This window comes from Euleptes europaea, chromosome 4, assembly GCF_029931775.1.
Source record: "Euleptes europaea isolate rEulEur1 chromosome 4, rEulEur1.hap1, whole genome shotgun sequence".
Taxonomy (NCBI): domain Eukaryota; kingdom Metazoa; phylum Chordata; class Lepidosauria; order Squamata; family Sphaerodactylidae; genus Euleptes; species Euleptes europaea.
Window position 1 is genome coordinate 51,718,557 of NC_079315.1, and position 25,311 is coordinate 51,743,867.

General features: G+C 40.3%; 1 protein-coding gene across 1 annotated transcript; it reads right to left on the minus strand.

The window, feature by feature from the left end:
* Positions 1 to 23,204: 23,204 nt before the first annotated feature.
* LOC130476832 (cytochrome c oxidase subunit 7B, mitochondrial-like) lies at positions 23,205 to 23,520 on the minus strand. Its single transcript, XM_056848835.1, has one exon. It carries the CDS (start codon positions 23,518 to 23,520, stop codon positions 23,278 to 23,280), a length of 243 nt encoding a protein of 80 aa, XP_056704813.1. The 3' UTR covers positions 23,205 to 23,277.
* Between the last annotated feature and the right edge of the window lie 1,791 nt (positions 23,521 to 25,311).

Here is a 25,311-nt window from a genome sequence, read left to right on the forward strand (position 1 = left end):
GCAAGATAAAATGGGTTTCAGGGTATAAGCAGTGGAGAGTCAGCGTTCTCTGACCGTCATGACAAAAGACACATGTCTGGCAAAGGGAGCATTGTCTCTTGACTGCTTATACCCTGAAATCCTTGTTGGTCTCTTAAGGTGCTGCTTGTCTCAAATGGAACTGTTTTACTGGAGACCAACACGGCTACCCTATGAAACTATATTGATAGCCTAGGAAGCATCAAATATTACAGGCAACTCATACAGGAAACAAAAGTTAATGCCTCTTTCTACAAGGTTCTGTGCTTTTACTGCTTTAAGCTCAGATAATTGTAAAAGTTATTACATTATCATGCATCTTAAAAATGAGCATGGGACAAATCTGAAATTCCATCCTTTTAAAAAGGGATACTAGGAAAGAATAACTTTGCCTTCTATGCTTTCACTAGTCATGTTCAAGGGGCTGACCAATGTTAATGTAACCTCCGCCACTGTGAACACAGCCCCTCTGTTGAGATAAGTTGAGACTATATCCTTTGATGCTATATTTTGCTCAGACAAGTGATTTCAATACCAAAGTTCATTTGTAATTACTTTGAAATGTATATTTCCCATGAGCAGGGGCATGCGATTCTCTTAGCTTCTCCTTATTATCTCCATCGGTGCAAGTGGAGACATATGACTTCTGTTATTTAAAAAAAAAAAAACCCCAATGACAATAGCAACTAAAAAAAGCAGAATTACAGTCTTCATAATTTAAAATACAATCTATTTATATAAACATAATAAAACAGTGTTTAAACCCACCAAGAAAATACAACAAATGCTACGATCAGCAAAAGACAAAAGAGACACCCTCACCTCTGCAGGAGTATATCGTATACCTTGCAGCTGTGGAGAAGTTTTAATCGGGACCACAAAACGCAGCATACAAACAAGGATAAAAGAACATGAAAGATACTGCAGACTGGGCCAACCTGAGAAATCAGCAGTGGCTGAACATGGACTGAACATGGACTGACACAAACAGGACACAGGATCTTATTCCAAGACACTGAAAGACTGGACAATTCTACCAACTATTTTGTCAGATTGCACAGAGAAGCCATTGAAATTCATAAACATCAGCACAACTTTAACAGAAAAGAAGAGAGTTTAAGAATGAATAAGGCTTGGCTTCCTGTCTTGAAAACCTCCAGACTAACAAAGACTACAGTCAACAATAGCCATGCAGATTAGCTTTGGATTTCACATATTAACAGATCACTTCAGGATACAATGGTTCCATATTAACATACCACACCCTCATTAGCACATTATCTGGATACTTACAGGACAATGGTTAGCACATTACCTTTGTTACTTTTTGCAGGACAATGATTCAGCTCAAACCCAACCCCTTTCTGACTATATATTACTCTTCCTACACACTTGACACTGAGAGACACTGTCCTTCAGTGTTACTCCTCTGAAGATGACAGCCACAGCTGCTGGCGAAATGTCAGGAAAGAAAATACCAAGACCACGGTTACACAGCCCGGTTAACCTACGAGAACCAATGAACTCTGACCGTGAAAGCCTTCGACAATATAATAAAATAAGATCAAGTCTCCCATGCTACAGCTTATTTCTATGTCTTCATATTCATCATTACGTCCTGACTGAGCGCAATGCATTCCTCCTTCCCGCCCTTATTTATTTATGAAATTCTCTATTTTACTTATTGTATTGTGACCATACCGCATCCAATCTTATTGTATCTCTGTTTTTCTGATATGCTGTTAGCTTAATTAAAACATATATTTCTTTAACTTTAACCAGCCATTCCTCTATCTTTGGAGTTGATTTTTGTTTCCAATGACTGGCAAAGGTTGTTCTAGCCACAGTAATCATATGTAACACCATACAAAGTTGATCTTTAGCTAGATTAGGTACCAGATTGAACAAGAATATCTCGGGTTTACATGGAATATCAACCTCCATTCCAATTGTTAGACATTTCACTATTTCAGACCAAAATGACATAGCTCTCTCACATTTCCACTACATGTGTATAAAATCTGCTTGTTTTCTATCACAGTACCAACAGCTGTCGTTTTCTGATTTATGGATTTTACTTAGTTTAAGTGGGGTTATAAACTACATATATACCATCTTTATTAGATTTTCTCTCATTTGCATACTGACTGTAAAATCTAATCCCTTTGTGAAAATGTTTTCCCATTCTTGATCACTTAACACTCTGTATAAGAAAGTGTTCCATTTATCCCAATATCCCGTTGTTTGATTTAATTTATCTTTAAGTATAATTGTATATATTTTTTTGAAGTTAGAGTTTTGTCTTGTAACATCAGCTTCTCAAACTCTGATTTATCTCTAATTTCGGATATGTCATTTTCTTTTAGGTCATTGCAATATTTTTTCATTTGGAAATAGTCTAAAAATCTAATATTAATTTCTTTTTTATCCATAATTTTACATAAAGGTTCTAAATTATTATTTCTAATCCAATAATTACGTTCATTCTGTTTATCTATCTTTATTCTATGTGGTAATTGGAATTCTCGGTTCTCAACTAAGATATTCCATAAAAAGGAAGACATTGGGGAAATATCTGGAGCTAGTTTCTCTCTTAGCGCATCCAATTGCTTTAGAATGGTATTAATGCAATTATCTTTGTTGTAGAAATTTTTCCTATAAGTTTTTTTAACCCAAAGCCATCTATTTAGCGGGAATTTAACAAAGTCCTGCTCAATTATGATATATGGTTCCTTTTCATAATTTACTACCCATGATTTTAATCACTTTATCCTAGCCACCTGATAATACGTTAATAAATTTGGCATACCTATCCCTCCTTTGCTTTTAATCTCATGTAAGTTATTGTTTCTAAATCTATTCTTTTTATTTTGCCAGATCAATTTGAAATCTATTCAATCAAAGAAAAATATCAGAGACAAGAAGTTCAGCACTGAGTAAAACTCCTGTAAATATCTGACTCATAATTGGCATTCAATCAAAACCAGCACTTATTTATATTATCAGTCAGGCTCTTTTGTCAGGCATGCTCAACATGTTTAGTCTTAGTCTAGTGTTTTATAAAAGGGTAACTGGCTGTGTGGAACAACCAGCCCAGGTTCATTATATAGGATGTATAACATTAGGAGAAAGGCTGGAAAAGAGAAAAAGAGGTAGACAGAATCTGGGCTCATTACACAGTTTGAGTTGAGAAGGCATAGAGAGGTGAATGAGGGAAGAATCAGACACTTTGATGTAATCAAGTTCTGTCGCAGGCAAACATATGAGACCAGGAGTTTGGTATGAAAGCATGTCCCATTAGGTCTCATAAGGATAGAAATGTGTTAAAAAGATGATGTCACTTCATAGACTGGAACACCTGTGACAGTATCAAGCTCAAGGCTTACTTGCTATGCTGTAGAAGCAAACTCAGATTCTGCTGCTATAATCATTTACTACAGCTTTCACAGATAAAGGTCACAGCTGCAGGTGTGCTTATCTGATTAAACAAAACATACTGCTTGACAAGAAATGATAGACACTGTCATATCTACTAACTACTGCAGATGGCAGTCAAGTGCATAGTACTGTTTATAATGCCGATTGAATTACTGACTGGCCAAGTTACTGTTTATTTATAGAATGCTTTAGCTAAGGGATTCTAGAACCTATTCCAGCACATCTACAAGATAAAGGCTCTGAAAAGGTATAAATAGAGACCTTTCTCTGACTACAGATGAGAGAAGATCCTGATGGTCTAAAGCTATTGACCTATGGACTTCCTCCATCTACCAAAGATATAAAACCTTGGCAGCCTAATTCTTGTGTGAATTAGGAACCTGATTCTTGCGTGAATTAGGAACAATTTATTCATTTATTCTTGTCTCTATTTCTGGAGAACTCTTACAAAGAGAGGTGTTATGCCGCACAGTCTGTCTCTCTGAAGATTGATTGTCTGGAATAACTGTCTTTACAATGCTTCATCCTGAATATGTGATGAAGGCCCTTATACTCTAAGGATTAAAAGGGTATGGATTTTACCATGTTTGAATATAGGGCTGTTGATTCGGTTCGGCCCGAACTGAAAAACAGCCGAATTTCCCCTGATTCGGTGGTTTTTAGTTCGGGACGAACCGAACTCAAAAATGGAGGGCAACCGGGGGAGCTGAATTCAGTGAGTTCGGGAGTTCACGAATAAATCCGGCCAATTCGGGGCGTCAGTAAGCAGCATAACCGTCAGTAAGCAGCATTCTCCTTCCCCGGCCAATCGGTGGCCAAGCTGGGTCTTCTTCTGGCCAATCAGTCAGGATTGAGTACTGGAGGAATCAGCTGATGTGCGGCCCGGCGGGGGAGAGAGAGAGAGAGGGAAATCCTCGTGTGTGTGTGTGGGGGGGGTGCTTGTGCACATTCGCTCCTTTCTGTGGCTGCAGGGGACGTATTTTTTGGGTTACAGACCCCAAACTTTCAGCAGAGATTCAGACAAGCCTTCTTAAGAGACCACCCAAGTTTTGTAAACATTGGGTCAGGGGGTCTCGAGGTATGGGCTCCCCCCTTTTTTCTTTCCATGACTGCAGGGGGCGCATTTTTTGGGGTACAGACCCCAAACTTTCAGTGGAGCTTCAGATGAGCTTTCTTAAGATACCCCCCAAGTTTTGTAAACATTGGGTCAGGGGGTCTCGAGATATGGGCTCCACCCCTTTTCCCTTCCCCCCTTTTCCATTTACGTGGTTGAAGGGGGTGCTTTTTTGGGGATACAGCCCCCAAACTTTCAGCATAGCTTCAGACAATCCTTCTTAAGATACCACCCAAGTTTTGTAAAGATGGGTTCAGTGGGGGCAGAATTATTGGCTCCCCCCTTTTCTCTTTCTGTTGCTGCAGGGGGCGCATTTTTGGGGGTGCAGATCCCAAACTTTGAGCGGAGCTTCAGACAAGCCTTCTTAAGAGACCACCCAAGTTTTGTAAATATTTGGTCGGGGTCCCGAGATATGGGCTTTCCCCTTTCCTTTTTTCCCTATTGGGATGAATGGATCAGCTGATCTGTGTGCATCTCCAGAGCAAAACGTTCCGTGCCTAATTGGAATAGTCTTGGATTACAAGTCCTCCCCAGCCCCTCCTGATGGAACAGAAGACAGCCACAGTAAGACCCCTTTGGGGGCTTTAATCTATATTTTTTCTCCTGTGTGTGTGTGTGTGGGAAAGCAGAGTCTGTGTGTGTGTGGGGAGGGAGCAGTTTCTGTGGGTGGGGAAGCCAAAGGGGGCTTTTGCCGGTTCTGCCTGGAGGTGTGTTCCCCCTCGAGTCTCTCTCTCCCTGGTTTGAGGGGGGGTTTCAGTTGTGTGTCTTCAGGTTTTCCCTCATTCATAAGAGCGGTTAGGTCTATTTGGATGCTTGCTCAAAACTGGTTTTCAAATGGTGACTTAAAGAATGCATTTGGAGTCCGATGCAAAAGGGGAAATTCCACCCCTCCTGCTCATTATGCATAGCTAGCTGCCTCTGTCTCTTTCCATGCTTTGCAAACTCCCAGGTGTCAGGTGTTGCTTTGCACAGTTGCAAAGGTGTTGCTTACAAGGTTGTGTTGTTTTGCAGTCCTGTTGCAATGCTTTGCAAACTTCTCAGCTGTTTGTCGGGGCTGGGAGCTTTGTGCGTGGGCGGCAAGCTCTGCTCAGACATGCACATTAAGGGTGGGGGGACCCCTTTCGGGGCCCATATCTCAGCCCCCCCTGACCCAATCTTTACAAAACTTGGGGGGTCTTTCAAGAAACGTCCTTTGAAGCTCCGCTGAAAGTTTGGAACCTCTACCCCCAAAAATGCCCCCCCCAGAGCCGCGAAAAGGCACGGTTGTGTTTTTAATGGCTTTATTCGGCCGAATTTTTTCCCCGAACTTTGAATTCCCGCCAAATTGCACAGACCCGAAGCGGGGGAGTTCGGACTTTGGCATACCCCGAATCTAAATGGGCCGAATTCAGCCGAATCCGAACTATACCGAATTTTTTTTTATTCAACAGCCCTATTTGAATATAGTGACATTGAGAGCTCATTTGTTCTAACAAGACTAATGTCTTCTCATAAGACCTATGTTATGTATAGTCTTCCTAGTTCTGAAAGACAAGACGTAAATGCAACTTCTCTAAGAAGCCCACTACCAGAGCATATTCCAGGGCTTTCTCTACACAAGGAGGAAGCACTGAATATACTCTGCAGTCCTAAGATTGAGGTCTCACACAGAACTGTCTGACATACACATGCATACATAAACATGCATCACAGCCAACAATGGCTAACACATAGAATTACTCCAATTGGAATACATATAATTGGAATACATGGATGGAGATCCTTGGAGCCTTAAGCTCTTAAACTGAACTATACTCAGAGTATCTCTCTAAGATTGGCACTGCCAGAGAGAATACAAATAGAGTTTATACTCTACACATAATGTTAAGTTTTACACATAGTTTCAAATACTGATTAATTACAGTATAGCTCTTAGCTATACAGCAATGCTTACAGCAATGCTTACTCAAAGATGGCTTTCACATAGCCTTTTCTAATCTGAACATGGGCTTCAGACCCATAAACCTCAAACATATAGAGACTCTATGGTCTCATGCCTTCAGTCACAAACAGACTGCTGGAAGAGCTATAGTATCAGCTCTAACATGAAACTATGGAACCAAAGAGATCTCTCCTATCTTTACAACTACTAAAAGTATTGAAATAACAGAATAATACTTAGAGAATACCTGAAGGAAATCTAACTATTCTAAGTGAACTTATAGAATCCTTACAGAAACTCTGCAAAGACATGACTGGGTAAAGTATGTCTTATATTTAAATAATTTGAATTAGAATACTTATTCAATGCACTAACCATTATTTTACAAGATTTCTGTAAACTGTATTATTTCCTGAATGAAATATATACTTGGGAAACTCTCATATAGAGTCATAGAAATTGTTGATATTGCTAATATTGCTTGCATACATAAAATGACATTATTGTTTCTATTGAACTAACTAATAGTTTTTATTTCTGTAACCATTTACATGCATATACTTTATGTGAAATAAATAGTATCTTTATTCATATATTCTTTTCATATTTTTACTGGAACAATTCAATAGAAAGTCTATCTCGCAAGAGGTGGAAAGTGTTGATCCCTGCTTAGTGGGTAATGGGCTGAATAGATACAGATCCCTTTTTAGGAAGGGGTCAATTCTAGGAGCTGGGTTACCTTAACAGCACGGACCGCGACAGTTCTTTTGGAGTTAGGTCTATACAAGCAGGGAACCCGCAAGATTGGCTGGCACAGCATACAAGCAGTGGGGAAGTAGGGGATTCTCCTGTTTGGAAAATTTACAGGTGACCTCTCTAGAGACCTGCTTGAGGCAGTTCCTATACTAAAAACAAAACAATGATATAATTAAAGAAACAACATAAAATTATTATAACAAGTCATAAAACAGAATAAAACAACATTCAACAGCCTAAAATGTCATCTGTGAAACAGACTTTAGGCTAAAAGCAGACCAGCTTTAAAATATTTACATCTAAGACACCATGCACAGTAATTCTACTTAAACATCCACAAAGTTAATTTTTGAAACCATGTTCAGAATTTTAGTTGCTGTACTTTCTTGAATGTCATTAATAGTATATTGGTACACGTTGTAGACCACATCTCCCCAGTGTGATGCCCAGGGGCACCATGGCACCTGCCAACACCTTTTCTGGTGCCCACTAAGTGTTTTTAGAAAATCGGCAGGACCAGGTGGGGCTTTGCCCAGCAAGGCTTCTGATTGGCTGTGCAGATTTTTTAAAATGCTGCTTTGGCAGCAGCTGCCACCACAGCACTAGAATCTTCACTGTGTAACTGAAGTTAAGCTGCAGCTGCCACTTTGTGTCTAGCTTCACATCCTGTGACAGCTAATTTTTGGCAGCCAGTTTGTGGCTCCGCCCACCACACTGCATGAGAATTTCAAAAGTGCCTGCAGGTTCAAAAAGGTTGAGGACCCCTGTTGTAGACAGTCAGACAGCCACTTGTTGAGAGTTGCACGTGTTATACAATGTGTAAAACTGTATGGCTTACTGATTATGAAGTAATGACATCTACAAGGTAGTTCTTTGAATTGCCCTTGTCTGATAACAGCATTCAGTTTGTCTTAACTGGCAGACTAGTAAAAGAAATATAAATCTGGTTTTGAAAGAACGAAACCTCCAAAAAGTGTTGCGAGTCTGCCATCAGAATTAAAATCTGACAAACAAGAGGACTACCAAGGACTTGCAGGGCACTTCTAATTCCCCCCTATATCCCCTCTCCCACTATTTTCTCTGTCACTTGGAGATCAGTGGTAATTCCAGGAGAGCTCCAGGCTCCACCTGGAAATTGGCAACCCTACACAGTGGTCACAGACAGGCTGGGCCAAGTGGTGTGGGTAGTCTCTCTGCAATGGTTCCTAGCAAGTCCTCCATAGACAATAATGGACCTGATTTTTTTCAGGAAACCCAGAAATAAAGCTGAATACCCACATTTACCGGTATGGGTATTTGGCTTATTTTGGGTTTACCTGAAAAAATTGGGCCCAATAAACCCGAACCCAAAATTTACCAAAAAAGTTTTTGCACAACCCTAGTGTGCATCCAGCATGATGCCTTACCAACTTATAATACTTAAGAAGAAGATCAAGAAAAGTGGACATCTCTATACACAGTTCAATATCACATTCTAGTTTATGAAACACAACTACAGGCTTCAGGATACTAGTCCATGCTAGCAAAACTGAAAGTTTTGGATTTTTTTTGCACAACCCTAGTTCTCAGTGGGGGTAAGGAATGCATGCAGAGGATCATTGTAGAAGGATCATTGTAGAAGCTCTCACATTGATCAAGTATGCATGCAGCTTATGTAGAGGCTTTATACAGGTGTTGAAATGAAAGCACATAGGTCAAAGGTGGATCTGCCTCAATCCTACTCCCAACAGCACATCCTTATCCTCCTCCTCTCTCTCCCCCAGCACCCTTTAGCACATCTGGAAAGGATTAAAGTCAGTAAACAATTTGAAAACTTGTTTAACAGGCTGCCAACCAAGAAATCCTGAGAACTAATTTTTTCAAGGAGCCAAAGATTTCCACCAATTAAAAAAAATGTTATCTCCAACTATAATTTGCAGATTATATATATTTGGCTTTTTAAAAACATGAAAAAGAAATCAGTTTCAAACCCATTTAAATCTGTAGCAAAGATGGGTCCCCACATTCCAATATTACTCAGAATGTGATAGGCCTCTTTTCACAGAGCATTCCCCAGATGTGCTAGCACTGTAATCCTTATGGGAGTTGTTATCCCTGATCAAAGTGCACTGGAAGGTGAGGGAATTGTTTCCATTCCTCAGTACTAGTGGAAACTGACAGAAGGATGTTGGGGGGTGGGGGGGAGTGACATCGAAAGTGCAACTTGACAGAAACATTTGCTGATCCTCAAAGTCCCTTTATTTTTAACTTTTCTTCTTTGACTTTTCTGTTTGGCTACAGAATAGTGCTTAACTAAAATAGGGTCTGCACATTTGTAAACATTTTTACTCACTACAGATTGCACAGTCCAGTTTTGGTAACTGGGAAAGAGTACTGAAAACAACTTTCACAATGTGACTCCTTTACCAATTCACACAAAGAGTTGGGTTTATTTATGCTGGCCATAAGATACACGTTTATGTGGAAGGTTTGAATCTGCTTCAGTCTTTTTAATGAGATGGACTGTTTTAGCTGGTTTGCGTGGTTTGGCTTTTTTTAATTTTGGGCACTGGTATTTCATATGACCCTCTTCCTGTCAATTATAGCACCCCCTCTTTCTCTCTGAGTCAGGTGTGTTCCACCTTGCTGGGTTGGATTTCACTGGTTCTGATTTTTCTGAGGTGCCCCAACCTTTATTTTTCTTTACTAGAGGTTGGAAAAGAGATCCTCCCAAGTCCCGCTCCGTTTCAGTGTAGCTGCTTCCTCCATTGTCTTGAACCTTTTGTCACTGAAGGACCATCTTAATTGTGAGGGAAACTGCCTGTAAAATTGTTCCAGTCCAACTAGATTTTTTAACTCCTCAAAGGTTTTGACTTTACACCCTTCCACCCATCTGGTCAGGGTTCTGTCCAATCTACATCCAAGTTGAGAGTAAGTTTCTCCAGGCTTCCTTTTTATTTTGTGAAAAGCCTTTCTGTCCTGTTCCGCAGTGTGACAAAATCTCACCTTCACTCTTTCTCTGAAGAGAAAATAGTCTGAGATTTCTCCATCCCTCAGCTCAATATATACTTCATTGAGCCTGCCACAAATTTGTGAGCACATATACTTTGTTCTGTACTCAGCAGGGACCCCAAAATCTCTACAAGTTCTCTTGAAGTTGGAAAAGAACGCTTCAACATCCTCCTCCTTCTGATATCTAGGGAATCTTTTCTGTTCAACAGCAGGACTACCTTCATTTCTGGGAGGGTTTGGTAACTCTGCTCTTAACTGTAGTTTCTGCGTTTTTAAATTATACATTTCTTTTGCAAATGCTTTTTTGCTTCCCTCTTTCTCTTTTCCGCCATTTCTTTTTCTGCTTCAATTTTGCCTAATTGAATTTCTTTCTCTTCTATTCTTACCATTTCAAGTTTTCCCTTGTCTCCTTCTTCATTTTACCTCAGATAATTGAGATGCCAGAGGTTTTACTGAGTTCAACAATAAAATAATAGAATTGTATTATATTTCAGAGGGAAAGGTACAAATTTTCTATATAAGTATTAAGGAAATGTACAAATGTTCTGTATAAATAATGAGTTGCTCAACAAGTACAGCACAGATGTTATTTTACTTAACCCAGATTTCCAACTCTTTAAGGCAGCTTAGTCCCAGAACCTGCACTCAGAGGTTCATGTGTATACTTTGGTGCCTAAAACTGGTTAAGTGGGGAGATTCTCCCTTCTTCCTTCCTTTTTTCTCTCTGTGGAATTACTTCACAGTATGTAATTCTCTCACAATATTTGGGCCAGGAATACCTCTTTCCTCAGAGACGATTCCTTCCCCCATGACTAGAGCAGGGACCTTTTTTCATCCCAAACTCCCACTTTCATCACCCTTCTGGTTCCCCCCCCCCCCGTCACACTAGGCACAACCCATCACAGCCAAACCCGGAGTTTTAAAAAACACTTTCCCCCCAGCAGCTCAGAGTCTTCTCTCTTAAGCTCCGCCCACTCCCTGTATGTCCCTCTCACATATAATGTCTCAGTGACAGACATTAACCCTCAGTCTGTCACTGCCTCAGGCAGATCTGGCTCTCTTCTGCAGAAGCAGCACCTCTGCATTTTTCCCGAGGCAGGTACCCCCTAGATCTAGCCCTGAAAGCCTTCAGCTAAATTCAGTCTTCCAAGAATAAAAGGTCTACTTGGTATCACTCACAACAGTAAAGAAGATACAGCAACTTGCAATCTCTCAATAGCTGCAAGGTTCTGTTATTCATTCAAAAAAATCCTTATTAGAAAAAGAGTTGGTTTTTATATGCCGACTTTCTCTACCACTTAAGGGAGACTCAAACCGGCTTACAATTACCTTCCCCTCCCCACAACAGACACCCTGTGAGGTAAGTGGGGCTGAGAGAGCTCTAACAGAGCTGTAACTTGCCCAAGGTCACCCAGCTGGCTTCGTGTGTAGGAGTGGGGAAACAAATCCAGTTCACCAGATTAGCCTCTGCTGCTTATGTGGAGGAGTGGGGAATCAAACCTGGTTCTCCAGATCAGAGTCCACCTCTCCAAACCACTGCTCTTAACCACTACACCACGCTGGTCTTTTTAGGATCTGTTGTGCAGCCCAACCATCAGTTCATGATTGAGGGCCTTGCCAGAGGGCCACACTCTTCTGCTATTGCCCTTACAGCTTCACCAGTTGTGTGTGCCTGCATTGTGGCCACCAACAACCACTTATGGAAGTATCTGGGGCCCAGCAGCATGTTTCAGCATTGCTGGCCTGGGCAGAGAACTGTTTCTGCCTTCTCCTGCTCCTCTCACATCCAAAAGGTGAGGAAAAAATAGCTGTGTTCCGAATGTTTGGGGTGATGCCATGCTGATCTAGTTCTGTCTACAGTGGTAGGAACCTCCCCTCCACAGTTTCTCCTGCTGCTTCCCAGCATGCACCATTTTTTAAGTGTGGAAAGTGATAATCCTGGCTCTACCTATTGGGTTTGACAGATTAAAAATAAGCAGACATATCTATTTAGAAATTCATGGAAGTCTATGAAATAGTTCCTTTCCTTTGTTAGATATCACTCTTGACTAATTCCTGTTTGTATAAGTCTTGATACTGCCACAGCAGTTGTCTACAATTCCTAACCCACCATTGGTTAATTGGCATGCACATATCACCCATATCAACATGCACATATCAACTAATTGGCATCTGTAACAGATCTCATTAAACTCTGCCAGACAGTTGTCATGGAAATTTACATACTTGCAAGAGGATTACAAGAAATTCAGTAAGCAAGTCTACAGTGTTCTTTTAGCTCTGTATACCATACAGTTGTTATCAATAGTGTCTGTATATGCATATGATAGGAAAAGCCATTTCTTTGTGATTGATTAATCTTGCTATGAATACATTGCACAATTTGTTAGTCTCTGTGAAGAATGGAAAGCAAATCCCTTCTTTTCCTTCTGGTTGGCCTTTGGGAGGTTGGAAAAATCCTGTGGCTGTCCAAAACCTTGCTCAGTGCTGCCACTTCTTCCTCTCTCCCCCAAGGATGCCAAAAGCAAACTGGTATCCACCTGTTACCTGCTAGCATGGGAGAAGGGTGTGGTGTCTTAGTTAAGAGTGGCAGACTGTAATCTGGAGAACTGGGTTTTAATTCCCCACTCCTCCACATGAGTGACAGACTCAAATCTGGAAAACTGGGTTTGTTTCCCAACTCCTTCACATGAAGCCTTCTGGGTGATCTTGGGCTAGTCACAGCTCTCTCTGAACTTTCTCAGCCTCATCTACCTGACAAGATGTCTGTTGTGGGGAGGGGAAGGAAAGGTGATTGTAAGCTGCTTCAAGACTCCTTAAAGGTAGAGAAAAACAGGGTATAAAAACCAGCATCTTCTAAGGGGTGCCACAAAGGCCAAGACTGGCATGAGAGCAAGGCACTGTTCTCCCCAAAATGGATGCCTCTCATAGAGTTTTGGGATCCATCCTTGTGTGTCAAGCTTGGGCAGAAAGAAGGTTGGCAGTTGAACTTTCCCCCTGGCCGTAAGGTGCGCCTGACTGGACAATGGGGCTATCTAATTCCCATTGTGTCATCCTAGGGTGATTTAATCAGCACTCTGAGCAGATCATTGCTTACCCTATCTGTGCCCATAGAATCATAGAATTGGAAGGGGCCATACAGACCATCTAGTCCAACCCCCTGCTTAATGCAGGATCAGCCTAGAGTATCCCTGACAAGTGCTTGTCCAGCTTCTGCTTAAAGACTGCCAGTGAAGGGAAGCTCACCACTTCACTAGGAAGGAGAAGAAGAGTTGGTTTTCATATGCCGACTTTCTCTACCACTTAAGGCAGAATCAAACTGGCTTCCAATCATCTTCCCTTCCCCTCCCACAACAGACACCCTGTGAGATATGTGGGGCTGAGAAACCTCTTAATAGAACTGTGACTAGCCCAAGGTCACCTAATTGGCTTCATGTGTAGCAGTAGAGAAACCAAACCGGTTCACCAGATTAGCGCCCACTGCTCATGAGGAGTGAGGAATCAAACCCGGTTCTCCAGATCAGAGCCCACCACTCCAAACCACCGCTCTAACCATTACACCACGCTGATTTCACTGTTGAACAACTCTTACCGTAAAAAAGTTTCCCTAATATCCAGCCAGTACCTATCCACTCACAATTTAAACCCATTATTTCAAGTCCTATCCTCTGCTGCCAACAGGAACAGCTCTCTACCCTCCTCTAAGTGACAGCCCTTCAAATACTTAAATAGAGCAATCATGTCCCCCCTCAACCTCCTCTTCTCCAGGCTAAACATCCTCAACTCCCTTAGTCTTTCCTTATAGGGCTTGGGCTCCAGGCCCCTGATCATCCTCATTGCTCTCCTCCGTACCTGCTTGATTCTGTCCACATTCTTTTTGATGTGAGACCTCCAGAACTACACACAATACTCCATGTGTGGCCTGACCAATGCAGTGTACAGTGGAACAATGACATCTTGCAATTTGGATCTTATGCCTCTGTTGATGCACCACAAGATTGCATTAGCTTTTGTTGTTGCTGTATCATACTGGCTGCTCATATTTAACTTATGGTCCACCTGTACCCCAAGATCTTGTTCACACACACTGCTGGCCAAAAGTGTATCCCCCATCCAGTATGCATGTTCTTCATTTCTGTTACCCAGATGTAGAACTCGGCACTTATCCTTGTTGAATTGCATCCTGTTCACATCCGCCCACTTTTCCAGCATGTTCAAATCTTGTTGAACTCTATCTCTTACCTCCTGGTGTGTTCGCTGCTCCTCCCAATTTGGTGTCATCTGCAGATTTAATGAGTAGTCCCTCCACACTCTCATCCAGATCATTTATAAAAATAATGAAAATGCCAGGCTCAGAACCAAACTCTGTAGCACCCCACTGGACAACTCTCTCCATTCAGATGAAATGCCATTGACAACTACTCTTTGAGTGCGGTTTTGCAACCAGTTCTCTATCCACCTAACTGCCCTAGGGTCCAGTCCACAGTCCTCTAGTTTACCCATCAGAACATCATGGGGAACTTTTGTCAGAAGCCTTACTGAAATCCAGGTAAACATCAACTGCATTTCCTCGATCCAGTAATCTCATCACTCAATCAAAGAAGAAAACAAGGTAGGTCTGGCAGGACCTGTTGGGGTCACATCCATACTGACTTCCCCAGATCACCAAGTTGTCCTTCAAATGCTTGCAGATTGATCTCTTTAATATCTGCTCCAGTATCTTCCCTGGGACAGAGGTCAAACTGACTGGCCTGCAGTTTCCTGGCTCATACATCTTCCCTTTTTTGAAAATTGGGATAATGTTCGCCCTCCTCCAATCTTGTGGCACATCTCCCATCCTCCAAGAGTTCAAGAAGATGATGGACAAAGGCTCTGCATGCTCTCTACAAAGTTCTTTGAGCATTCTCAGGTGCATACCGTCTGGCCCAAAGGATTTGTATTCAACCAATACTGCCAGGTGCTTCTCAACTACCTCCCTGTTCATGTCAACCAGCAGCCCGGATGCTGCGGCTTGCCTACTATCATCTCTAGATGAGTCCGTTCTCTTTTACAGGGAGAAAACTATGGTAAAATAAGCATTGAGACTTTTTGCTTTCTTTCCGTCTTCTGTCAGAGTTTCTCCATTTTCACCCAACAGTGGGCCTATGGCCTTTTCCCCCTTGTGTTTGCTCTTCACATATCTGAAGAAACGTTTCTTGTTGTAGTGAGCCTCCCTGGCCAGCATCAGCTCACTGTGAGCTTTGGCCTCTCTGATGGCTGACCTACAGTGCCTAGCAACCCACAGATACTCTTCTTTAGAGGTATGTCCTTGCCTCCATATCTTGAACGTTTCCTTTTTCTCCCTTAGCTCATCATGGAGTTCTTTGTTCATCTACACTGATTTCTTGGATCCTCTACCATGTTTCCTTCTTGTTGGAATAGTGAGGGCTTGAGCTTGCAAGAGCCCACCCTTCACTTGTTCTTTTCCCTTCCAGCAGTCTTGTCCATGGAATGATTCTCATCATGCCTCTAAAATCTACACTACCAAAATCTAACAGAAACGTGTGGCTACAAATGTCCTTGGTCCCCCACAGCAAAAGGAATTCTAGGAGGACATGGTCACTTCCCCCTAAGGTTCTCACCACCTTCACCTCATCTACCATCTCTTGCCTGTTGGTCAATATTAAGTCGAGTATGGACGAGTCCCTTGTAGCTACCTCCACCATTTGATGAAGGAAGTTGTCTGCCAGGCAGATGGGGAACTTGCATGACTGGGGTCGCTTTGCAGAGTTTGACCCCCAGCACACATCAGGGAAGTTGAAATCACCCATAACTACCAGCTTTTGTTGTTTGGATACCCTGTCAATCTGCTCAAGGAGGGCAGCATCCACCTCCTCACCCTGGTCAGGAGGTCTGTAGCAGACTCCAACCCAATACTCTTTGTCCTTCCTTCCCTTATCCTCACCCAGATACTTTCCACTGGGCTGTCACCCTCTTCCTCCATCTTAGCAATCAATCATATTCAAGAGAATAGCTCAGGCTTTCTCTTGGGTCCTGACCACCCATCAAGTCTCTCCTATCTTATTGTTGGAACCCTGGAAAAGCAATCAATTCTTTGTCTCTGGCTTTCTTGCCAGCTTACCTCATACCGCCTCAGGACCCATTTTGGGGTATAAATATTGTCCTTTTGCTATTCATAGTGTGTGTGTCCTTGGTCCTTACACCCACCCCCACTTGCACGTGGACTTCCTTCTTCTTTGCTCCTGGAAATGCTGGTCATTTTCCTCCTCGGCGTTGCTTTCCCTGGACATCTCTTCAAGACTGATAACTATTACCTATAAACGGTTTTATAGATGGTATCTGGCACCAGTAGATATTAAAAGGATGAATAAAAACATGGATGGTTGCTGTTGGAAATGTAAAGCAGCTGGTGGGACCTACTTTCATATTTGGTGATCCTATAAAAAGGTCAAGAAATTCTGGGTAGCAATTCATCAGGAAATTCAGAAGGTGTTAAAAGTTTGCTTTCCTCTAGACCCAGAGTCAATGTTATTGGGAATAGTACCAATAGAACTGGGGGGAAACTACAGAGAACTTCTTAATTATATGATAACAGCAGCCAGAGTCATCTTGGCATTAATGAGGAAGCAAGAAGAAACCCCAGAGATAGAAAGATGGAGAGAGAAAATGGCAGTGTATGCAGTGATGGCAACATTGACCCATCTGCTGAACAAAAGACCCCTAGGGGAGCTGCAAAGGAAATGGAAGCCTTACTATGATTATGCACAAATGTAACTTTGTAATCTGATATCAGAATATTTAGAGCAAATATGTAATAGTTCTTGATTGATCAGCAATGTACAATATAGTATAGATCCTAATGGAGCTATTTATAGCATGAAATAGTAATTCAGACATTAATCTGCTTAACATTAATGCTATACTGCTATCCAGTAATAGTATAGGTTTTTGTACCGCTGATATGTTAATTATACTGTTTAGACTAACAGAAGGTCTGTTAAAGGAAATCTCAGACTAGGTTTGAAGGAGTAACATAATATGAAGAAACATACAAGTCAAAAATTATCAAGCGGTATGCTACATTTCAATTAAGGGATATTGGTTTCTTTTAACTATGGCTTTTTTATTTTGACTTTTCTAGTAATTTAGCTGTTATTGCAGAACATAGTAGTCAAATGGCACTCTTTACAAGGTCTGACATACTGAATGTATGGTTTTATGTCTGATGTTGTAGTGTATTGTCTTTTGCTATATATACAGTAAAATACATTTACAAAAAGACTGATAAGTATTACCCATTCCTGTTTTTACTATTTTTATAATTTAATAAAACAGGTTTCAATTATACAACCGCCTGCTCATTTAAGAGTTCTCATCAGGGACAATCCTGGTGTACATGGTTATCGATCCCAGTTACCCCCGCTCGCTCGCTCTGTCTCCAGCTAATTCCCCCAACTTAAGTGGAGACTGCCTGCTTAGGGTAACAGTATGTCATCATATCATAAAATTTTATTGTGGTCTTTGACCAGTATAACAAAAGTTATAACAAGATTTAACAAAAGTTCCAGATTTAAAACAATGATTCAAAACAACAGAAGAATAAAAGTCTACATCTTTACTATCGTTCCCCGAGTCTTACATATCCCAAGGCAAAATTTAGCAACTTGTCTGGATACCCAGTGATTTTTATCAGACAATGTTTTCTGATTTAATTTCATTGGATTCGCCCAGAAAGCCATCAAGCACAGGCTGAAGATATTTTAATCTGGCCTCCTTGTGATGTGGGCATCTCAGAATAATATGTTCAGTTGTTTCCACCTTCCCCAACAAGCATGAACATAATATTTCTGATTCTTGTAGGTTATCCGGGCTGTGTAACCGTGGTCTTGGAATTTTCTTTCCTGACGTTTCGCCAGCAACTGTGGCAGGCATCTTCAGAGTAGTAACACTGAAGGACAGTGTCTCTCAGTGTCAAGGGTGTAGGAAGAGTAATATATAGTCAGAAAGGGGTTGGGTTTGAGCTGAGTATTGTCCTGCAAAGGTATTGTCCTGTAAGTATCAAGATAATGTGCTAATGAGGGTATGGTATGTTAATATGGAACCATTGTATCCTGAAGTGATCTGTTAATGTGTGTAATCCAAAACTAATCTGTATGGCTATTGTTGAATGTTGTCTTTGTCTGGAGGTTTTTCAGGGCAGGAAGCCAAGCCTTATTCATTCTTAAACTCTCCTCTTTTCTGTTAAAGTTGTGCTGATGTTTATGAATTTCAATGGCTTCTCTGTGCAATCTGACAAAATAGTTGGTAGAATTGTCCAGTCTTTCAGTGTCTTGGAATAAGACCCTGTGTCCTGTTTGTGTCAGTCCATGTTCAGCCACTGCTGATTTCTCAGGTTGGCCAAGTCTGCAGTATCTTTCATGTTCTTTTATCCTTGTTTGTATGCTGCGTTTTGTGGTCCCGATGTAAACTTAGCTTGGGCTAAGCTGAGCTACTCAGGCTGCTAGTGACTCAAAAGTGGTAGTTAAATTGGTTTGGCCTGCAATTCTTTAGTTATTCAAATGGCTAGAGTTTAATTGATCATCCAGTTGTCTCAGCTGACTTTGCCATGTGAAAGATCCTGAAAATATTTTATGTCTTGCAATACATTACAGGTTTAAATAGTCATCATATTGTTTAAAAGACAAGGGAAATTCACTGTGTGAAAATTGCCTGCTTTTCCTTATGTTCCAGACTTGAATTCCTGACATCACACAAGATTGCTGCTCTCATGTGTCTTCAAACCACACTGAGCCTGGCATGCTGGGGTAGAGTGGGTTATAAGAATGATAAATAAATTAACCGTTTCTCTTCTGTTATACAGAAGCAACAGTTCTTTCTGAAATCATATCCAGCGGCCTTGAAATTTTTATTCCAGTAAGACCAGAAACAATTTTATTAAATTATTTTCCAGATAAACCAAAGGATATTCAAGTCATGTTTTTCCATATAATAACAGTGGCTAGAACAAATCTTGCAAGATATTGGAAAAGCAATAAATTCCCTGATTTAAATAATTGGCTTGATAAGGTTAAAGAAACCTATGCTTTAATTAAGTTGTCATATTATAATAATGACAAAAATACAGACGAACTGGACACTCGCTGGAATGTAACAATCTCAAGGATGGAAAAATGCTCCAGTGTGTAAATCGAAGAGAGGGAATGATTTAATTATCACTGGATTTTAGATAACTAGATAGCGTATTGTTTGGCTCACTGGTATAGATATTTTAGTTATATTGCAGCATGGTTTTAGTTTATTTTCAAGAATTTGTAGTATGTGTATTTTAGTAATGTTGTATTTCCATTTTCTTTTATTGTTATATTCTCATTTTCTCTTAATAAAGGAATTAAAAAGAAGAAGAAGAAGCAACAGTTCTTTCATCCTGCCCTGGTTCAGTTTGGGGTGGTTTGTGACTTGTGGAAGTTTCTGCCACTGAGTTTCTCTGACAACCCAATGGTATCGGTTAGTGGCTTAAAGAGAAGCACTTTCACTAGAATCAAAAAGCATATTCCCCTTGGCTTAAGGAGAATAACTATAACAATATTTGACATTGCTTTTTCCAAGCCCCAGTATTTGAAGACGCTACCACAAATAAAGTATTTTGAGCACAGTATACTGGATAGTTAAGATCCCCTGTTCTTCCAATCCACCAGTGTTTTTGTCAAGTCTATAAACCTCACTTTCACATAAATATATCTATGATTGAAAAGTATATTTGACAAGATTTGGAAACTAAACACATTTCCTGCCATTACCGTTACAATAAGGTATAATTGTGCAAAGGTAAAGATTCAAAAGAAACCCAAGCATGTAGGTTTGTCACCTGCAGAACACAATAGATTTACCTCTGAGGGGAGAATAAAAAGAAAAGCCTGAGCCCTGGGCTTTATCTCAGGTAATTGCTCATCATGAGGTGTCTGTTAAAATCATTTACTCCATCTACTTTTGTCATTAGTGCTTGGAACTTTGAAAAACAGGCCATGTGCTGTCCTGCAGAACTTTGAAAAGATCTTAGTTATTTGAACCACCTAGAAGAACAAAAGAGAGGAAACAGCTAAATGGCTAACCCCTGGTGGCCTTTCTCCAGGGTCTGTGGCTGTCAAACAATGAAGCTAATATGGTCCATGGCATTGATGACAAGATTTTTTGTGTCTGAGCCACATGATGCTAGTCTGTTTTTTCTTCTTTAAGACATACTCTTGTTAGATACAGAACGTAGAAAATATATGGTAGGGTCTTATGAACATAGTTTGCCTCTGGCAAATGGGTGATTGTATTATCCAGTGCCAGATGTTGCTGCTCCTTCCTTTTTTTTATAGCAAGGATCAAATGTAGAGGGGAAAGAAAGTTGTAATTGAACCACTTTGCCATAATGCTCTTTAGAATGCCTTGAAATTTGGATTCCCAGCATTTGCTAATCTATGAGTTCAATGAATAAATTGATACTTTGCAATGGAAATAATGCTATTCACCTGATAAATAAGCACACTACTAGTGTTGTGGAATGGGAGTGGATGCATCATATTCAGTTTATGGTTGAGGTTGTACCACTAGAGGGGGCTAATATTTAGATCAGATGTAAGGCATAACATTATACTCACCAGTAGGAAGGAAGTAATGATTTCTTTCTGTAAATGAACAGATCAAACTAGGAAACATTCTGTTCTTAAAAAACCACATGCATCCTTGACATTTAAATGAAAAGAAGCATTCCTTGAAATCTAAATGGCTTTTCTTACTCAAGGCTTAGAGAAACAACCAACCACTTTAACCAACCACCACTCCTACTGTCATCCCTGTCTTCAAATAAAAATGCTGGTATCTCTGTCACCCTAGGAAAAAAATAAACCATCCAAGGCAGGGAAAGGTGACAAATGAGTGCTGTCTACATGATGAAATCTTGATTTAAAAATTTAGGTTGCAGAGGGAAATTGAATTGCTTATGTAAACAAAACCAAGGGTGCTTTCACATATGCTGAATAATGAACTTTCAATTCACTTTCAGTCCACTTTAACGATCGTTTGCAAGTGGATTTTGCCATGTCACACAGTAAAGTCCAGCTGCAAAGTGCATTGAAAGTGGATTGAAAGTTCATTATTTGGCATGTGTTAAAAGCAACTAAAACCAACTTGGGCAGCCTCAAAATTACTCAGTGAACTGCATAGCTGAGTAGGGATTTGCACCCATATCCTAGTCCAGCAATCTCACCACCACACCACAATGGCTTATTGATATTTAGGACTATAGGACTATGAATGCCATCCTAATTAGGTCTACTCAGAATCCTTCTCAGGTCTATTCAACGGGGAACAGGAAACTGCTTTTAGAATTGCATCATTTAACATAAATTAATCAGAGTTTAAGACTCTATTTTAAGAACAATAAAATCCAGGCTAAAAGACTGGTAAAAGCTGGTAAAAATAGGGGCACCATAAGTGAATGGAAACATGCTTCATTAAAATCAGTAGGGATGGTTTTTAAATAAAACTGTCTGAGACTGAAATATTACTCATTGCCTATCCTTTAAACTCTTGCAAAAAATTCTTTGTGATAAAAATTGGGTGTATTAAATTGGGTGCAGTGCATTGGGGCACACTACTTTAATATCACTCTAAAGAGTCAATTATTGTTCTAAGCAACATTGGCACAAAGCCATTCAGAAAATGGCAGAAACTCTGCCTGCATTAATAAGCTTGTCTGCAGCCAGCTCCATTAGCCTCTTGCTTTCATTAAAAAAAAAAAAAAACTGCCAACCATCTAAAAATGTATGAAGGGGGGGGGGAATACATATAAAGTGGAAAGATCACAAGATAAATTGCTAGAAAGACTGATGCATTTCAACTCTGAACCTGGAAAGAGTGATCTCTTGCTGACATTCTGCAGTGACCATGTGATCACACTGAGAAATTATTTAGCACTCTGGCCTAATGCTGGCCCTGAATGATGAAGGAGTTTTCAGGCAGGAAGATGTTGAGAGAGTGACATCAATCAAAGTTAACAGTAGCGTCTTTGCTGAAGCTGTGTACCCTGGGGTGCTGCCAAAATATCTCCAGAGCAAGGGATGATGTGGTTGTGAGAGATTGTGATGATGACTGATGTTATAAAGCTATGCAGTTTTTGGTACCAGAGTGACTATTTGGGATGGTTTTGGTTCTTTGCTTTATCTGTTTGGGGAGCACCTTAGCTATTAGGTGAGTGCGTATAAATATCTGCGAATGCAAAATGGTTGACAAAATGAATAATGTATTCCATAATAACCTACCCAATATATGAGGGTTAGGAAGATTTGCCCTTATTCATCATAAGCCTTGCTTTAAAAGTAAAGGAAATGGGCCGCCTGTATGTTTGTGAGAACCTTGGAAGGTCTTTTGGGATCAGAAGATCCAGAAATCAGACTTCTCCGTGAATACACCTCATTATTAGCTGTTTATGTTTTAATAATACAATTATTCAGTTCAGGTATTGTGAGTAGAAGATTCCATGATATAACATCTTAATAGTGGTAAAAACATTCCTCGCAACAGCTGCATTACATGTGCAGGTTCTTGCCCTCACTGTACTTAACAAGAGAAGGGGAAACTATACCAGATTCATTTATTTCCCATACATAACTGTCTCAGACACATGATGCATTTTCAGAAAGAGGAAGGGATAGCAACCTGTCAGGACTTTATGAAGGTATCAAGTCATACTGACACTGACCCCAGCAAGGCAAGTGAGAAGCAGAGATGGTTTGCTATTGCCTTCCTCTGCAGAGTATTTTTGGTGGTCTCCCAAGTGCCATCAAATTGTCTCGAACTTATGGTAACCCTATGAATTAATTACCTCTAAAATGACCTAATGTTTGTTTGTTTTTATTTTAAATATATTTATTACATCTTGGGTGACAATACATTGAACTGTGCCATTACAGGCATGGCAGAAGTGTGCTCTGGTGAAAGATCAGACCAGTTCATGTTTGCTTCCAGCATTTCAAAGACATGCATGAAGACACCTCTATTTCTCTCTCCATTCTTTTGGGGTTACTCGGCCAACAGGAGACAAATTCCACTCAATCCCAGTTTGTGTCACAGCGTAAGTCCAAATGAAGGCACAAAACATAACTCCAACAAGCAGAATAATGTTGCCATATTTGTCATGAAAATCAGGTTCATGTTTATGGTGAGCTTGTCTTACTACTGTACGTTGAATGCTATGGGCAGTGAGGCCTAACGCGCTCTTTACGATTGGCAGGAGCATCTCACTGGTACAGGCAGAATTCCACGCCCAATACCCTTGGAGAGCGGCGACTAAAATGTCCTAATGTTAACAGCCTTGCTCAAGAATTACAAAATGAAAGCCGTTGCTTACTTGATTGAGTCAATCCATCTCATATTGGGTCTTCCTCTTTTTCTGCTGCCTTCCACTTTTCCTATCAGTATTGTCTTTTCTGGTGATCTTGTCTTTTCATAAGACGACCAAAGTACAATATCCTCAGTGTCGTCATTTCTAGGGACAGTTCAGGCTTGATTTGATCTAGAACCCACTGATTTGTCTTTTTGGCGGTCCATGGTATCAATAAAACCCTCCTCCAACACCACATTTTAAACGAGTCAACTTTCTTCCTGTCAGCTTTCTTCATTGTCCTACTTTCACACCCATACATAGTAATGGGGAATATTATTATATGAATTAACTTCATCTTGGTTGCCTGTGACACTTCCTTACATTTAAGAATCTTTTCTAGCTCCTTCATGTCTGCTCTTCCCAGGCTCAATCTTCTTCTGATTTCTTGGTTGCTGTCTCCCTTTTGGGTGATAACGGAGCCAAGAAATAGAAAATCTTGAAAAATTTCAGTTTCTTCATCGTCGGTCTTAAAGCTGTGTAATTCCCCAGTAGTCATTACTTTTGTCTTCTTGGTGTTCAGCTGTAGTCCTGCTTTGGCGTGTACTACTGCAACATTCATTAGGAGTTGTTTCAAGTCTTCACTATTTTCTGCCAGTAATGTGGTGTCATCTGCATATCTCAAATTGCTAGTGTTCGTTCCACTCCACCTTCATTTAAATTTAACCCAGTTTTCCTTATGATATGTCTGCATGCAAACTGAAGAGACAGGGAGATAAAATATATCCTTTTCTGACCCCTTTGCCAATTAGAAACCATTCCATTTTTCCATATTCTGTTCCAACAGTAGCCTCTTGTCTAGAGTATAAATTGCTCATCAAAACAATCAGATATTGTAGCACATACATTTCTTTTAAAACCAACTGTAGCTTTTCATGACCCACACACTTGAAAGCTTTGCTGTGATCAATAAACCACAAGCTGATTTTCTTCTGAAATTTTCTTGTATGTTCCAGTAATGAATGTAAATTTGCAAAATAATCTCTAGTGTCTCTTCCTTTTCTGAATCCATGTTGACCATCTGGCATTTCTCATTTCATATATGATAACAGTCTCTGTTCTAAGATTTTGAGCATCACTTTACTTGCATGAGAAATTAATGTGATGGGCTGATAGTTGCTGCAGTCTTTGATGTCTCCTTTTTTGAATTGGAATGTAAATTGTGCATTTCCATTCTGTGAGCCATTGTTTTGTTTTTTATATTTGTTAGCATATTCTTGTTAAGATTTTGATGGACTATGTTTCTGTGGTTTGCAATAGCTCTACTGATATCCCATCTACTTCTGGCGATTTGTTTCTCCCAATTGCTCTCAGTGCACTTTCACTTCATTTTCCAAAACTGTAGCCTTTTCTTCAAACATTTCTTTTTTGAAGGAATCTGCCATTCTTTCATCACTTTTATATTGTATTGTTCTTCAGTGTATTGTTCCCATCTTTTCTTTATTTTGTCCTGTTCGATTAATGCAGTTCCGTGTTGATGCTTCTGCATGCCTAACCATGCTTTAAATTTCTGTTTGATTTCTTGGATCTTGTGGAACAAGTCTCTTGTTCTTCCTTTTTTGTTGTTCTCTTCTATTTCTTTACACTGGTTATTACACTGGTTATTATTCTTTACACTGCAAATTGCTGCAACACTGCATTTAGACT

Bases quoted from the DNA above. Each gene is read 5' to 3' on its own strand.
- LOC130476832 (XM_056848835.1), bottom strand. From the start codon at position 23,520: ATGCTCCTGCCAATCGTAAAGAGCGCGTTAGGCCTCACTGCCCATAGC.